Source organism: Balaenoptera physalus (genome assembly GCF_965194825.1).
Source record: "Balaenoptera physalus genome assembly, chromosome: 3".
NCBI lineage: Eukaryota > Metazoa > Chordata > Mammalia > Artiodactyla > Balaenopteridae > Balaenoptera > Balaenoptera physalus.
This window is the reverse complement of record NC_138890.1, coordinates 165,575,438-165,592,013: the sequence shown is the minus strand read 5'-3', so window position 1 is coordinate 165,592,013 and position 16,576 is coordinate 165,575,438. Positions and strand designations below refer to the sequence as shown.

At 44.3% G+C, this 16,576-nt stretch overlaps 1 protein-coding gene across 6 annotated transcripts in view; it reads left to right on the top strand.

Moving 5' to 3' along the window:
• Positions 1–16,576, top strand: part of TRIO (trio Rho guanine nucleotide exchange factor) — a 373,890-nt gene that overhangs the window by 149,786 nt on the left and 207,528 nt on the right. For all 6 annotated transcript variants that reach the window (XM_082458354.1, XM_082458353.1, XM_082458351.1 and 3 more), the window contains exons 4-7: positions 5,774–5,966; positions 8,236–8,748; positions 10,635–10,757; positions 14,509–14,700. In XM_082458354.1, the coding sequence (XP_082314480.1) occupies positions 5,774–5,966; positions 8,236–8,748; positions 10,635–10,757; positions 14,509–14,700 (1,021 nt within the window). The remainder of the gene's footprint in view (positions 1–5,773; positions 5,967–8,235; positions 8,749–10,634; positions 10,758–14,508; positions 14,701–16,576) is intronic.

Sequence of the window (16,576 nt, the reverse complement as noted above, 5' to 3'; positions counted from 1 at the left end):
AGATACAGACGATGATGTGAAAAAACAAATCCCTGCCATCCATAATGATGCTTGGTGTATAGTTTAATGAAACACAAGTTGAATTTCACCCAGGTGATCTTTTAGAAAACATTTACATCGTTGGAATTCTGTATATAACTTCGGCAACTTGCTTTCTGGTTTTGAAATCCATATTGATTATAAATATAAAAAAATTACTTTTCTTTTCATTGATATCATAAAAAAAATCGATTCAGGTATATTTTGAATCATCTGGATGACCTACTGAAAAAAAAAATCCAAAACTTTGTCCTGGGAATCGTGAGTGTAAACAAAACTAGAGAGAAGCAAACACCCACGGGCCCATCATCCAGCTCCAGTGATTATTGGATTCTGCCCATCTTGTCTACTTTCCCAAGAAAATATAGCAAATCCCAAATATTCTCTCATTTCTCTCATAAGTTCTTCAGTGTGTAGTGTAACCCTCCAAGCACTGAACACAGTCAGTTCATTTCATTGCCTGGATTTGCTTTTGTATTTACAATTTCAAGTGACAGGCAATGCCAGTTTCTTGTTCTTGGTTAATGAGCAAATGAGAGAGACGGGATTAATTTGTATGTAAATGATGCGTTTACCAAGTGATAGTGGAGGAAGGTTTCACAGTGGTCCAAATAGAAGTGGCCACAAAAAGAGTCCTCTCCAGGTCCACCGCAGGTCCTACAGCGACTGACAGAGAGCCTCAGTGCTTCCAGGGAGCCTGCAGAGGTGGAAGCGCTCTTGTTTTAGCCAAACGGTGGGATCAATGATCATCGTCAGGAGATTAATGGTGTGTGAATTTTTTGGGACTTGTGGGTTCGCTTGTTCTTTATTTCTGAGTCTATAATTTGTTGTTACAGTTTCAGAGTGAAATACACAGTCCTGGGCAGTGGGAGGGGCAGGGGGAGGGTGTCCTGTGGGACTCCTTTCTCTGTCCACCACTGTCGATGTTTTCTGCGATGTGATGATAGCCGCTGGCTGCCCCACAGCCAGACAGTTACAGGGCTACACATTCCCAGGTTTGGAGAAGTGTGCCATCCGGGAAAGCTTGGGGGTCAGAGTCAGACGGACTGACCTGCTTACTTAATTTTATGGGTTTTCTGATCTACGAGATGTGATAGTAATCTGTACTTCTCGGATCACTGTATTAAGTAAGATTATTTATGTACATGCCCAGCACAGTGTCTGACTCATGGTAACTGTCTCAGAAGTAGTACAGTAATGTCCATCTTTCGTATTTGCTCTTCGACTTTCCTTCAGTTGTTTTTCTTTCTGCCGTGTGTTCTAGAACCAGATTATCTTGTCTGTTTTTTTCTGCGTGGCCTCCTGATTGTCTTTGCCTCTTAAAATGTGGCCCCCAGAGTTAAACATAATGTGATCTGAGAGTGGTGACTAGTTTTGAGTACTGTTGTTTGGGCCACCTTCCCTCCCCTCTCCCTTCCTTAAAAAAAAAAAAAAAATTAGAATAATAGATTGGTTTTCATATGATTAATTTGCAAGGGAACTTTTCCTTTATGTGTAGGAGAAAAGTCATAGCGGAACTTCTTCATGGTGTAATTGGGACTCCTGCACAGAAATGATAATCACGTTAGTCTTGGTGCATCTCTAGGTGTTTATTGCTCTTTTGAATTATACTCATTATGTTCTAGAACGTTTTGGCTTCTTTAGAATGATTTATAGCAACTAAATGGATAAACCACTCTGGCTCTCTTTTGTCACCAATGAAATAATGTGAAACTTTTGAGTTGATTCATTCATGAACATTCATATAAAAAGGTACCTTCTTCATCTAGGAACTGAAGAAAGGAGAGTTTTTCTTTTTTAGACACCTGAATTGAAAAAGGACCTTAATTTTATCTACATTTTAAAAAATCTCACAGCTAAAATGAGGCTCTTAGGTAAAACTGCTAAAATACCTGGTTAATAAGTCACACTTTCCAGTGAGCAGTGTCTTGAAGGAAGAGCATGGCACGGAGCCCTTCTGTAGCAGCTGTACTTGTTCATTAGATGCTCAGAAATAGAGCTGGCTTTGGTAATGTTTGCAAGTCACTGCTTTCTTAATAATGCGTGGCTTTTAACTTGATAAAGACAGATGGGTGCAAACGATGTGCACTCCCAGCCCAGTTGGTGTGCTGCTTGCTTTACTTGGAAGTCACCGGTGGGAACAGTTGGATGGCGGAGGCAGGTGACTGGTTAATCCTTCCGTAAACGGTGTAAGCTCAGGGCACCTTTTGCTTGTGTCTCTCTCCAGCTTGTTCCTCTTGTTAAGCCTGGAGTTATTCAGGATTCCTTCTAAGCCCTGTCAAGTGGAGGGGCTTTGTAGTTTTATGTACACACTGTGTAGGGCTATGTGAGGAGAAAGGCTGCCGGAGAATTTAGCTTGGTAGGGGAAGACGGATGCTTAAAGCGCAGGCACCAAACAGCGGCTCATACAACAGCAGAACTTACTGCTTGACAGCCTGCTGTCTTTGGTGCACGGCAGCAGAACGTGAGAGTCTGGAGCACAAGGTCCCAGCTGGGCAGCAGACATCCGACGTCCTCCTGCTCAGGCAGGTCCAGCCCCAGGGAGCTCTGGAGCCCAGAAGTTTCTACTGAATGGACTCTTGCAGGATGGCAAGCTCCTTTAGAACCCGAGGAAGTTCAGAATGCTTCATTTCAGTGACTTGGGGGATTTTAGGAAACATTTCTGGGAGTGCCCAGCTACCTCTAAGGATTTGTGAAGGAGACCCGAGACGCTCCCTGGATCGTGGCCCAGGACCTACTTGAGACCGGAGGAGTGACAGCACGAGGGGTGTTGAGCCAAGTGTTAACTGTTTTTCAGTTCACGTTCATACAGAAGTTAATCAGATCACTCCTCGCAGCTTTCCACACTGGGGTGATAAGCCGGTGTGTTGGATCAGTCTGTTTTCTCCTTGGGGCTTTCAGGACTGTGTTCCTAGGACTGTGAACCGCCACCTACTCGGGTTCTGTCCCCACAGACTTTTTTGCAATGTTTTTGGGAGTATGCCTCTTACACTGATGCAGTTGTCATAGGAACTTGGAGTGTCCGTTGCTCTACTGGTATGAATCAAAAGATAAGGAAAGGAATGGCGTGTGAGGGAGTGGGGAGGGCAGGGAGGCGGGGGAAGGGAGAAGGTAGGGGAGTCAGCTCATGCGAGAGAGTGTGAAATGGGTTTTAATTTCGACTTAAATTTAGGTGAGACTATGGATTTTTTTTTCCTGTCTATAATGGTCTCACTTTATTTTTAGACATTTTTTATTAAAAAATTTTTGAAGTGTAGTCAGTCGCTTTACAATATTGTGTTAGTTTCAGGTGTACAGCAAAATTATTCAGTTAGGTATATTTTTTTCAGATTACTTTCCATTGTTGATTATTACAAGATATTGAATGTAGTTCCTTGTGCTAGTAAATCTTTGTTGCTGATCTATTTTATGTATAGTAGTTTGTACCTGCTAATCCCAAACTCCTAATTTATCCCTCCCCCCGACCCCCTTCCCTTTGGTAACCATAAATTTGTTTTCTATGTTTGTGAGTCTGTTTCTGTTTTGTATATAGATTCATTTGTATTATTTTTACATTCCACATATAAGTGATATCATATAATGTTTGTCTTTATCTGACTTACTTCACTTAGTAGGATGATCTCTAGGTCCGTCAGTGTTGCTGCAAATGACAATATTCCTTCATTTTTATGGCTGAGTAATATTCCATTGTGTGTATGTACCACATCTTCTTAACCCAGTTTGTCTGTTGATGGTCACTCAGATTGTTTCCTTGTCTTGGCTATTGTTAATTGTGCTGTTATGAACATTGGGGGAGATGTATATTTTTTAATTAAAGTTTTCACTTTTCACTGGATATATGCCCAGGAGTGGGATTGCTGGGTCGTATGGTATTTCTACTTTTAGTTTTTAGAGGAACCTCCATACTGTTCTCCATAGAGGCTGTACCAGTTTACATTCACACCAACAGTGTACGAGGGTTCCCTTTTCTCCACACCCTCTCAGGCATTTATTATTTGTAGACTTTTTGATAATGGCCATTCTGACCGGCGTGAGGTGATACCTCATTGTAGTTTTGATTTGCACTTCTCTAGTAATTAGTGATGTTGAACATCTTTTCATCTGCCTGTTGCCAGCTGTATGTCTTCTTTGGAGAGATGTGTATTTAGGTCTTCTGCCCTTTTTTTTTTTGATTCGGTTGTTTGTTTTTTTGATATTGAGTGGTATGAGCTGTTTGTATATTTTGGATATTAACCCCTGTCAGTCACATCATTTGCAAATATTTTCTCCCATTCTGTAGGTTGTCTTTTCGGTTTCCTGATGGTTTTCTTTGCTGTGCAAAAGCTTTTAAGTTGGATTAGGTCCCATTTGTTTAGGTGTTGTTTTTTTTTTTATTGGAGTATAGTTACTTTACAATGTTGTGTTAGTTTCTGCTGTACAGCAAAGTGAATCAACTATATGTATAATATACATATATCTCCTCCCTCCCAGATTTCCTTCCCATTTAGGTCATCACAGGGCACTGAGTTCCCTGTGCTATACAGTAGATCCTCACTAGTTATCTGTTTTATACATAGTAGTGTATATATGTCAATCCCAATCTCCCAGTTCATCCCACCACCATTTTGCTTCTGTTTCTTTTGCCTTGGGAGATTGATCTAAGAAAATATTGCTACAATTTATGTCAGAGAATGTTTTGCCTCTGTTCTCTTCTCGGAGTTTTATGGTGTCATGTTTTACATTTAAGTCTTTAAACCATTTTGAGTTTATTTTTGTATGTAGTGTGAAGGGAGACTATGGATTTTTAACCCATGTTTATGAACACTCTGACTTCTGTTTTTTCTTTATTGCAGATGTGCTTTCTATATATTTCCCGTGTACTCAGAGGTTGAGATATAATAAAGTTAATAATTTTTATTTCTTCATCGAGGACATTCTTAAGAGAAACTGGCTCTTTTGTTTTAACAGCTAGAACGTGGAGAGGAAGAATACGTGACTCCTAGTCCTGCCTTGACTTGTGCTAAGAGCCAGCAGTGTCCAATGTGGCCTGTGCGCCACCAGCTGAAAAAGATAGACAAGTCTCAGTATTACTAGATTTTACTCCACAGACCCAGCCAGAAGGGTGCCAAGGATCCCCGGGGGCGGGTGGACCACACCTGAGAACTTCTGAGGTAGCTCAGGGGCCTGGGACAAGTTCAGGGGAATAAACTGGGACATTCAAAAACTCCTGCTATCACCAACACGCCGGTGGAGGTGGTGTCAGCTCCTGTGACCCCAGAGTCCGCGTGACTGCTGTTCACTGCTCTGCGCGTGCTGCTGGGGTTCTGTCCCTGCTGTTTAGTGGCCCTAACAGTTACTAGACAGCATGTGTGATCAGTTAACGCACAAAAGACCAGAGAAATGGGCAGGACGGTCATTGCTCTTCTCCTAAAGAGAAGGCAAGATGCAAAACCGTGGACACAAGAGAAAATGTTTGAAGGTTTTTGAGGTTGAACCCTGTGCGTGAATAGTCAGTCTGCTCTGTTAAGGTACCAGGGAGGGTGAGGACCACGGGTGAGACCTAAGCTCTTTCTGTAATGATCTCTCGTCCGCCAGCTCCCTGGGCACAAGTGCCGGCCAGCCAGGCGGTGGGTGGAGGGAGGTGCCCCGCAGGCAGCAGGAGGACGGAAGCAGAATCGGCCTTGCCCAGCAGGACTCAGACCAGAAAAAGTGGCGTGAATTGCGTGGTTTCAGCCTGTCCTTTCTTTCTCTGCAGTGAAGAAGTCTGCAAGCGAGGATTCACGGTGATCGTGGACATGCGTGGGTCCAAGTGGGACTCTATCAAGCCTCTGCTGAAGATATTGCAGGAGTCCTTCCCCTGCTGCATTCACGTTGCACTGATAATCAAGCCAGACAACTTTTGGCAGAAACAGAGGACTAATTTTGGCAGTTCTAAATTTGAATTTGAGGTAACTTCCCTGTGTAGCCAGACCAACTAAACCAGTAGGTGTGGTTTATTAACAGCTTTAACGTCATCATTTTAGGCTGGTTATAGATTTTTAAAAACCACGTATTCAACAAGAACTGCATATCTGACGTACATATGACATGCAAAATTAGTTATTGTGTAAAATAACACAATTAGGCTTGTTTCTCGCCTTATCCCAGTGGGTGTTTTGCCCATGGAGGGTTTAGGTTCCAGGCCTCTTGTTTCTGGGTAATGGGGCTACTGGGGTGTAAAGCGTGTGTCCTAGAAAGAGAAGCCTGTTTCCTTTCACTTCACGGGATAAAATAGCTTTACTGTTCAGTGCAAGTGGCTTTAGGTGGCTTCAGAGTCATCATCGTTACCTCAGCCTTGGAAATAAGGGAATGTTAGGGAGAAATGCCCAACTTCACATTTCCTGAGGAAAATGTGTGGGAGAGACGGACTTTTCATCATGTCCTGGAGAGGACGGTGTGCCATGTATTTCACACATCAGGTCTCTTGTTTATGAAAAGGGAGAGGTTCCTTGAAAACCTATGTGGGGCTCTGGATTCAATTAGCACACAAGGTCGTTGTCTTTCAGATAGTGTGTAAAACAGACCTCAGCCAGCTGACTTACTCTCCTTTCCCCTGGAAACTGCTCTCCTTAAGCTACCAGGGTTCTGACAAGGCTTTGATGAAATTGGGTTCATCATATGGTTATGGGGAGAAAGTATTCTGGCCAGCTGGAAACTTGATTCATGCCATATTCTGTAATAAAATCTAAGTATTTTCTAACAATAAATTATAATAATTTTTAGTTGACTAGATCGCTTCTTCTAGCCACTTTGCCCAAACATTAGGTTTCAGTGAATGTATTCACATATTTCAAGGTTAACAACAATAATAGTATTAAACATACCACACAATATTAATTCTTAAACTTTATGTTACATGTTACACTTTTCAGTGTCTTTTCATGGGTACATTACTTGCATTTTAAAATTTCTCAATCCATGGTACTGATTTGCAACCTGAAATCTGAATTTAGTTTTAATTTGAATTTGAAACTACACCCAAGAGGTTTAGATGAAAGGTGAAACCAGTAAGCCTTTATCTTCACACACAAGAAGAAGTGATTTTGGAGGACAGTTTGTTGGATATTATATTAGTTATTCACTTGACGCAGAATGTAGAGTGTGTTGTATTTAATGGTACACGTTTTAAGCAGAAATAGCGATGTGGTGGTATAATGTATGCAGGTTTTTGCGTGTCTAATTGTGATCTTTCCCTCTGGGCCTTTAAAAGTTTTTCCTGCACTGGCTTTTCTATTGAACTTGTCTGTACATTATCACGTGCTTCTGTCTGTGAAGTGATTGTCTCCATGGACATTATTAAAGTCTGGGCAGACGAGACAGGGATGAACCTACAGTCACACTTCAGGCAAAAGTGCTGGAGTAGGAGCTGCCCCTCTTTCTCACTCTGCTGCCTTTTGCCATTTCTTATGCCAAACAGCATAGAGATACAGTTGTAGGTTTCTCTAAGGCTGGAGGTGACAGAGATGGGGCTAAACGAGCCTTTCTCTGTTTTATCTTTTGGTTCTAGGCCACACATCTTTTTCCTTTTCCTTTGTCTTCATATTTAACTCCCCCCGCCTCACCCCCAGTTATGTTTTCCTTGAGGCATAATACTAATATTAACCGCGTCATCTTCTGATAGGATGAGATGAAGATTTCTTGCTCAGGTTGTAATTGACTAAAACTTTGTTAGATTGGAATGTAGTCGATGATGTTATTGAATACAACACTTGTACTGCTCAGAATCGCTACCGATTATTGCAGTGAATGAAGCGTTCCCTCTCTCCAACTTTGAGAGGAGAGCTTCTGCCAGCTTTCTTGCTAACCCTTGTGTATTTTCTACATTTAAAAAAAAGCCATTCATATTCTAATGTGCCTAAGATAGTGGGTTAATTTCCGCATTCTTGGAAAGAAATCTAATATCTTTAGCTGTCCTGAAATTCATATGATTCTATAATTTTGGGTATTGCAACTAACATATATGTGTTGCTCTAATGGATTTGTCGTTCACTGACTGTACTAATGCCTCTTTCATTTACATTTGTTTTTATGGGGCCAGAACAAGGTATGTTACGTTTTCTGTAAATGGATTACTTGCTTTAAGTTTGAAAATCTGTGATTAAGCATTGCAAACTGCATTATGATAAGACGGTATAAGATTGGTTCATCTTCTCATACATGATTTTTTTTCCCCTTAAGACAAATATGGTCTCTTTAGAAGGCCTTACCAAAGTAGTTGACCCTTCTCAGCTAACGCCCGAATTTGACGGCTGCCTGGAATACAACCATGAAGAATGGATTGAAATCCGAGTTGCTTTTGAAGACTACATTAGCAATGCCACCCACATGCTGTCTCGGCTGGAGGAACTTCAGGACATCCTAGCTAAGAAGGAGTTGCCTCAGGATTTGGAGGGGGCTCGGAATATGATCGAGGAACATTCCCAGCTGAAGAAGAAGGTGATTAAGGCCCCCATAGAGGACTTGGATTTAGAGGGACAGAAGCTGCTGCAGAGGATTCAGAGCAGTGACAGCTTTCCCAAGAAGAACTCGGGGTCAGGCAACGCAGACCTGCAGAGCCTCTTGCCCAAGGTGTCCGCCATGCTGGACAGGCTGCATTCAACGCGGCAGCACCTGCATCAGATGTGGCACGTGAGGAAGCTGAAGCTGGACCAGTGCTTTCAGCTGAGGCTGTTTGAACAGGATGCTGAGAAGGTAAAAGGCGGGGGAGGGATGCTGAAATGCGCCACGGAGGGAGGCTTCCTGGATGCTTGGGTCTCAGCAGCCGAGGCTGGTTTGGTCAGGAGAAAGGGCAGAGTGAAAGGGCTGGGGAAGGGTAAGCTACTCGCATGGCGTCGGGGGGAGACCAGCAGTGTCGGTTCAGAGATCAGCCCTCAGTCTGCTTTCCGGTGCTACTCACTGTGCAATGCAGAGCTCTTCTAGAAACTTAGAGTTGCTTATTACTAATAGTTTGGTTTAGAATGCCTGTAAGATAGACGAGAATATTTTCAATTAAAAGAGTGAAAACTTAGTACGATATATTATTGAAAGCAGTAGTAGTCCATGTGAGTATTTTTCTAATAACTGCTCTTCCACTCATAAAAGCCAGTGCGAAAACACCCTTCAGATCTACTGTTGAGCATGTTTTTACAATAAAAGGCGAGTAATGAATTAAAAATAATAGCTTCTGGGAAATAGAGGCAATAATTACTTACGGTTTCATGTTTCCTTATCGTGCTCCAGTCAAACCAACTGGCCAAAGTGAGCTCTTGTCTGTCTCAGCAACGTGAAAGCAGGACGCTTATTTACAGGAATACGTTGCAAGCCGTGAACATGAGTGAATTGATCCCTCTTAATTTGAGCTCACTGAATTTTTTTTCACGGACAGGAACATTTTTTGTAAAGTTAAAAAACATTAAAAATCTTTGATATAAAAGGACCTTTTGAAAGGTGACAATCCACCGCTGTTTTCCAGTAATATTATTTGGTAAGCTTTTAACCTCTCTTTATGTTTAAAGTACAGCTGACCCTTGAACAACACGGGGGTAGGCATGGTGACGCTTTGTGCCGTGGAAAATCCAGACTGCTCTCTCTGCGTCCAGGACAAAGGAACTGATAAATGACTCACCCGAGGAGAGCAAGCTGGAGCAGTTTGGGTAGAATCAGGACTCCAACTCTAGTCCTTTGGATTCCATATGTCGTGATCTCTAGTTGAACGCAGCTTTTCCCCGCACTTAGTTAATTTAAAGATGTGTAAAATGAAAATATAGGTACTCATTTGTTGAAAAGTATCTGCGTATGAGTAGACCTGTGCAGTTCAAACCCCGTGTTGTTCAAGGTTCAACTGTAGTGCCTTGTCAAAGACACTAGAAAATCTTCCTTTCAATTACTAGACAAACAGGTGACTGTCCCTGGAAGTCTCATTCACATCACAGAAGCAGTGCTAATTGATAATCATTTCTTTTTCCTTAAATGTTTTCCTGGGAACAGTGAAATTAACATCCTTTTCCAGGTAGCATCTGTATTGAATCTTAAGAGAGATGTCATTGTTAAAGTTTTCCCCTATTTCTTTTTATTTTTACGGTAAATTTTATTGTTCGCATTTTGCACAGGGATTTTTTTTTTTTTTTTTAATTCTTGCACTAAAGGGCATAATCTTTTAGTCATTGGAATTGCTGTCAGTAATCTGTGGTCACAGCAAAGCCCATCCAGAAACCTGTAAGTTTGTAACTTCACCTAATGGGTCTTCTTTTTTTGCAGAGCGTTGTGCCTAATTATGTAGTTCAGTATAGCAGAGAGACTGGGTTGAGAGTCAGAAGATTAGAGTTTTAATTAGCCTGGGGGATTTGAATACCTGTCTTTACTTATCTGCTCCTTAGTCCCTCATCTGTCAAAGGAACGCACTAGATAAGATTTCCTTGTAGCTCCTGCAAGTTCAGAGCTGCTGACTGGTTAGAAGTCGAGAATCTTCTGGGCCCTGGCGCCTGAGAGGTTGTCAGAGGAAAGACGCCGCTCTTTCTTGGTTCGGTCCCGTGCTGGGAGCCGCATCAGTCATTGCTTTTTCTGGAGTGATTCCAGGTTGTCTTTCTTCATTCCGGTAGATGTTTGACTGGATCACGCACAACAAGGGCCTGTTTCTGAACAGCTACACTGAGATTGGGACCAGCCATCCTCATGCAATGGAGCTTCAGACACAGCACAACCACTTTGCCATGAACTGCATGGTAAGATCCTGTGGGAACAGAGGTATCCTGCCTGTGAAAGTATAAAACGGGAGGTATTTACACAGATCATTCCCAGCACACTGCCGGGAGCCCATGCAGGGGCTTCTGACAGTTCAGCGGCAGCGGCTGCCCTCCAGGTGCGGGAAGTTCTCTGTGGGAGCAGTGTTTACGTAGCTTGTTTTAAGTTTTAAGCAAACAAAAGCGAAAACAAGCAAACAGACAAACCAGTGAAACTCGAACCAATTACTTGGCCCATTCCACGTGCATGGTTTTGAGGCTGGCTTCTGTGCTGTACCTCCTGGGAGCCCGCTGGGGCTCCGGAGAGCTTTTCAGAGGCCGAGTGAGTCTCCCGAACCAACCCACTGTCAGTTTGCTGGCTGCCTGCCCTTCACGATGAAGAAATAAGCCAGTCTGCTGCTCACCTCAAGGGCATCCTTCATTTCTCCTCAAACATGAGCGTTCCTCCCAAGATGAACGGAAGGAGTCGGGTCTGGACGTCAGCCGTGCCTGGAATCCTTTGGCTCCCTTTGATGCCCTGCGCCTGTTGTGATTAGACAGGGGTTGCTGTGAGACTACAGTGCAAACAAACACCCCAAAAGAACCCAACAATGAATTTTAAATAACAGTCTTATTACATTTTTGGAGTTAATATAACTACAGTAAAGCTATATGTTCTGTAGGGTATATGGTTACTTCTCTAGAGAGTTATTCTAGAAATTTTCACCTTAGAGACAGAGTTGTGGTGTGGACTTTGAGCCAGAATTATGAGAATTCACCCTCTTAGCCTTGTAACGTGCGTTAAAGAGCATTGAAACGATATGAAGGCGGGGTCTTGGTTTAAATTAGTTCAGTAGGATGCCATTTAATTAAAGTTCAGTCCACAAAGTGCTCCACTTTGGGTAGTTTCAAAGATAAGATTCAGCGATAAAATGTTTGTAATAGACACTATCCCAAAAGTTTGATACTGTTCTTGAGTTTGAGGTAAGAGAATTTTGGGTTAAATGATTCAGCCTGGGGAGAGGTGAGGAGAACGCAAATGTGGGCCTTTAGGGGAAGCGTCTTAGAAGAATTTCTTCCTAAAAAAATTCCTATCAATTTTTCAAAATATTCTGAAACTTCTACTACTGTTGAAAGGCACATTCAGCCCACCATATCACATACTTTAAAAACTGGAAATGTTAAAATATATTTTGTAAAAACTAGAAATGACCAGAAAGGGTCCTCTCCCTCCCCCCAGCATTACTATGACACATTTAGGAATCAGCAGAAGAGGAAGCATGTGTGGAAGACAGGCGCGTGTGTTATGAATGTAGAGGTTTTTAATTCTGACTCTTGTTTACCGCGTGACCTTGGGCAGTCTGTTTAATCTCTTTGAGCCTGGTTTCCTAATCTCTAAAGTGGGGATAATCTCTGCCTAACAGGGTGTTATATTATTTTACTTACTCTGTATGTGTAAGACACTAAGCAGAGTGCTGAACACAAAGTAAGTACTTGATAAATGGTAGTTATTATCAGTGATGTTATCGTCTAATTAAAAATACTGTTAGTATTTTTAGTATATTATAGTAAGTAAGAAACTCTTAGAAGTATGGGTGATTTTTTTTAGGTTTAAGTATATTTTCTGTTTTTCTATGATATACTTTTATCACTTCTCTAAGTAAAAATTTTAATTCAAAAAGGATGTGGTAACCCTGTGCACGGCTTGGCGACAGCTATTGGGAGCGCGTTCCAAGCCTACCAGCCCCTGGTTCTCAACACCTCCCTGAGTCCTCAGTATCTGTCTAGGATGTTATTTATTTATGCAGAACCCCGGGGCCTGTTAACCTTCAGCCCTTTCTTGTGCTATCTACAGTGTTTTAAACATTTTTTGACAAAGAAAATGAAAGTACTAGATATCAGTAAGCAAAGTTGATAATCTTTTAAGAAAGCATTTTAAGGGACAGCAACAGTCACGCTCATTCTCCTGTCACAGGTACTTTTAGAGGCTGTGACGTAAGAGTCTAGGTGGAGGTACTTCTAACGTAGGGAATTGTACGTTTGTACGTTGCCGTGCTTGTGTACACACTCATTTGGGCTGTGTGCCACGTGGTTCCTTCCTCCTGCGGTAAGTGACAGAGGTATGGACGAGGCATAAGCATAGAGCAGTCCTCTGTGTGCGGAGCACAGTGTGTTTGAGGGGATGAAAGTAATCCAGGGCCCTGAAACAGCATCAAGGTGGGAAGGACCCCCCTCCGTGGGCCCCACAGTGGAGCCATCCAGATGGGCAGCTCTTCTCCGGATGCTAACAGAGGGCATCTGCTGAAGCTCTTCCCAACAGACCTTTTGGGTGGATTTTCCTCTTTAAGGACACAGAGAAAGCAAAACCTAATGAATGTGGTCACCTGTCAGCAGAGAGGGAGAATGCATATGAGAAGGGCAGGCGATGCTCTTGACCTAGAGGACGCTAGTTAGAGCGTTAATGCCACATGAGGCAGTGAGGCCAGTTCCCCATGGACTGTGGCCTTGACTGACTGTCACAGCCTCACAGAGTACCCCCTCCCTGCCGCTGCACACACCCGGACGTGTGGTAGCTGATTTGAGCCTGCAGCCCAGAGAAGTACCTCGGAGACTGGCGTCTGGCTTTCTAAACCCAGATGAAGGCGACTCCACCTAGTTTAGGTTTAGGTCAGAAATGGAGGAAAGGAATGAGTAAATGAAGGTACAGAGGCAGAACGACAAGTGCATTCTCTAGGACGCTTACTTGGGTGGGCTGGAGACTCGGTGACAGTGACAAGGCTCATGTAGGGGTCCAAGTGCGAGCCAGTGGAGGACCATGGCAGGAAGGAGGAAAACTGGAGAGGAGTTTGGGCAGGTTGGATAATTAGATTTGATTTAGGGGCAAGAATTGGAGGAGCCAAAGATAAGTCTACGGTTTGGGGAGACCCATTGCAAGGTGCAGTGTTGTGATGCGTCACAAAAAATAATAAATAATGAATACATGAAGAACGACAACCTGGGATTTGTTGAAGGTGTGCATTCCTCACTCTGCCTTTGCCGCAGTGCGACCCTTAAAGAGGATTGAAGGTGGGAAGGGAAATACCACAGTGAGAACTCCTTTTGCAAGAAAAATGCTTTTTTTTTTTTAAAACCTTGCACCCTAATTTTGTAGCAAGCTAGTGGACTTGAAGACAGAGATTGCAACACAGTAGAAAAGTGTGATTTAAAGTTTGAACACAGCACTGTTCTGTTCGTACCCCAGTTCATATTCCTTGGTGAATGTGAATCCATTTACAGATTTTCTATTGGCACCAGAAAGATGACTTGGGCTTATGTAGAAAGGAGAGCTTGTTTTCACACAAAATAGCCTCTGGTGGCTAAGTACATAGTTTGTAGTTTCTGGCTTCTAGTTGCAAACTGCAGTGGTGGGTTCCTGCAGTTCTGGGTAACGGCTTGCCATCTGGACCCTTTTCAGGATTTGAGGCCAAGAAGCGAGTCATGGCGCATTTGTGTGCACCCACTTGTGTGTGTGACTGCTTTGTGCCTAACAGTATCCCTCCCAGCTAGTTGACCTGTAATTTTGCAGTTGTAAAAATAGAAACTGAAACCAGTACCTGTGGCTTATGGAAATCCAAATAGCAAAACACATGTCCTATTACCCCCCAGCTGATTCTGCTGTTAAAATGTGACTTTTCAGCAAGCGCTGTCCGCATTTCTTGGGAAGACAGCCCGTGCGCCTTCCCCTGACCAGCCCCGCTTTCTGCCCCCCTCGCAGAACGTGTACGTGAACATAAACCGCATCATGTCGGTGGCCAACCGCCTGGTGGAGTCGGGCCACTACGCCTCCCAGCAGATCAAGCAGATCGCCAGTCAGCTGGAGCAGGAGTGGAAGGCGTTCGCGGCCGCCCTGGACGAGCGCAGCACCTTGCTGGACATGTCGTCCGTCTTCCACCAGAAGGCCGAGAAGGTCAGTGCCTGGGACCCACCACCGCCCCCCCACCCCGGAGCCCTGTGTTCGCACGGCAGAGCCCGGGAGGACGCTGGGGCCCTGAAGTCCATGGCTGCGCTCAGTACCCAGCCCTCAGCCCGCTGTGCGACCTCAGGCACGCTGTTCCACCTCCTTGTCCCTTACTTTCCTCGTTTGTAAAGTGGAGATAAAAGTATGGACTTGAGGGGCCGTTTCATGGTGTAATGAGATCATTCATATTAGCTGCCTTGCACAGGGCCCGGTACGCTGTAGGGACTCGTAAGTGACAACTGCTGTTCTTTATCCCCTCCTGTCCCTCCTCCTCATCACTTGAGAATTCCACTTAGGATGCTTTGGCAGCAAGTAACAGAAAGCCTGACTCTCAGGTTTAGACATCAGGGGTTGTTGAGTTCTTTTCTCACAACACAGGGAATTGCAAAGTGTAGGGCGTTCCAGCCGCACAGTGGTGTCAGGGCAGGGTGGGCTCCTGGCTGGGCCTGGCCATCCCCTTGGGCTGCCAGGTGTGTGCCGCAGCCCCCAGCGCCGGCCCCTCTACTGTGGTGTCCCACGCGTGCAGGATAGCGGTGTCGTGTCCTCTCACTTTCGCGGGGCAACAGTGTTTGCAGAAGGTCCCTCCAGCCCAGCCCGCTTCCCTGCAGTCCCCTCGGCCAGGAGGGCGGTGCCTGCCCACACCCTGGCTTCAGGGGCGCGGGGAAGGGCAGGTCTGGGTTCTCAGCCTCCGCGGCAGGGGCAAGGCTCTGCCAGCCGGGGCTGCGGTGGGAAAGTGGCTTTGGGGTATGGTTTCCAGTGTCCCTCCCAGTTACTAAGTCATTTGTATGGATTCGGCTTCACGTCAGCTTTATCTGCTGATGTGCTGGGCACAGTACCTTATTTCAGAGGTAGCGTGTGATGTGTGCCCTTAACCTCCCCACATGCCCACAAACAGGCAAACCTGCTTCAGTGAACACGCTTGGAAAACAGCGAAAGGTAAGTGAATTGCTGTGACTCACGTGCTAGTGGTGGAAGCCTGGGTGGTGAAACACCTTTTCAAGACATAGAGGAAGAAAGCTCAGGAACTTCGGGCCACTAGGAAGACACAAGTGGTTGCCTTAATTGAAAGGAAGAACACTACTAGAGCTTCCTCAGGGATAGTTATGGGAGGAAACCTAGATTCGTAGGGATTTGCACTGACGCTTCTAAGAAGGAAATAGTATCCCTTTAATCTAGAAACAGTCTCTGTTGAGGAGTGAAGGCAACAAGGGAAGGTAGAGGCCCCAGCTTGCCTGGCATCTTGGCAAGGCAGCTGGAATGTTGCACAAGGTGCTAATTATGAGTGATCTCAACTCTAGAAACCTTTAAAGTGTGAAGCAATTGAGGAAACAGAGTGGGATAGAAAGAGGAGAAAATCTCAATAGTCTCATGTGAAAGCTGTGAGGAGGGACTTGCAGGTTTCAGTGGTCAGAGTTTTCTGCTAACTTTATGCATTTTGGTTGTTTGATGATAAAGGAGAAACAAAGCCCCCCCACCCAGAAACAGTTTGAATTAAAGTAAGAGGAGCCCCCTTCAGCCTAAAGCAGCGCTGTCTGCACTTCTCTGTGGCCGCCTCTGGTCCCTGTCATTGTCAGGGTCGTGATGTGTTGTTCCCTGGACATTATCGTGGGTGGGAGAAGAGCTGTGTGGCCCCGCTTGTGTGCCATCTGGAATGGTAGCGTATAGTGAGGGCTGCAGCCACCCCCTGGGCCGGGAGGTGTGTGAGTTGCTTGTGGGCCCCGAGAAAGGTCCTTGAAGATGATGTGAATAAAGTTGAACAAGGACAGGCTGCCTGGGGGAAGGAATAACGGATAGTCTGAAGCATAATAACACATCGGGAAAATCT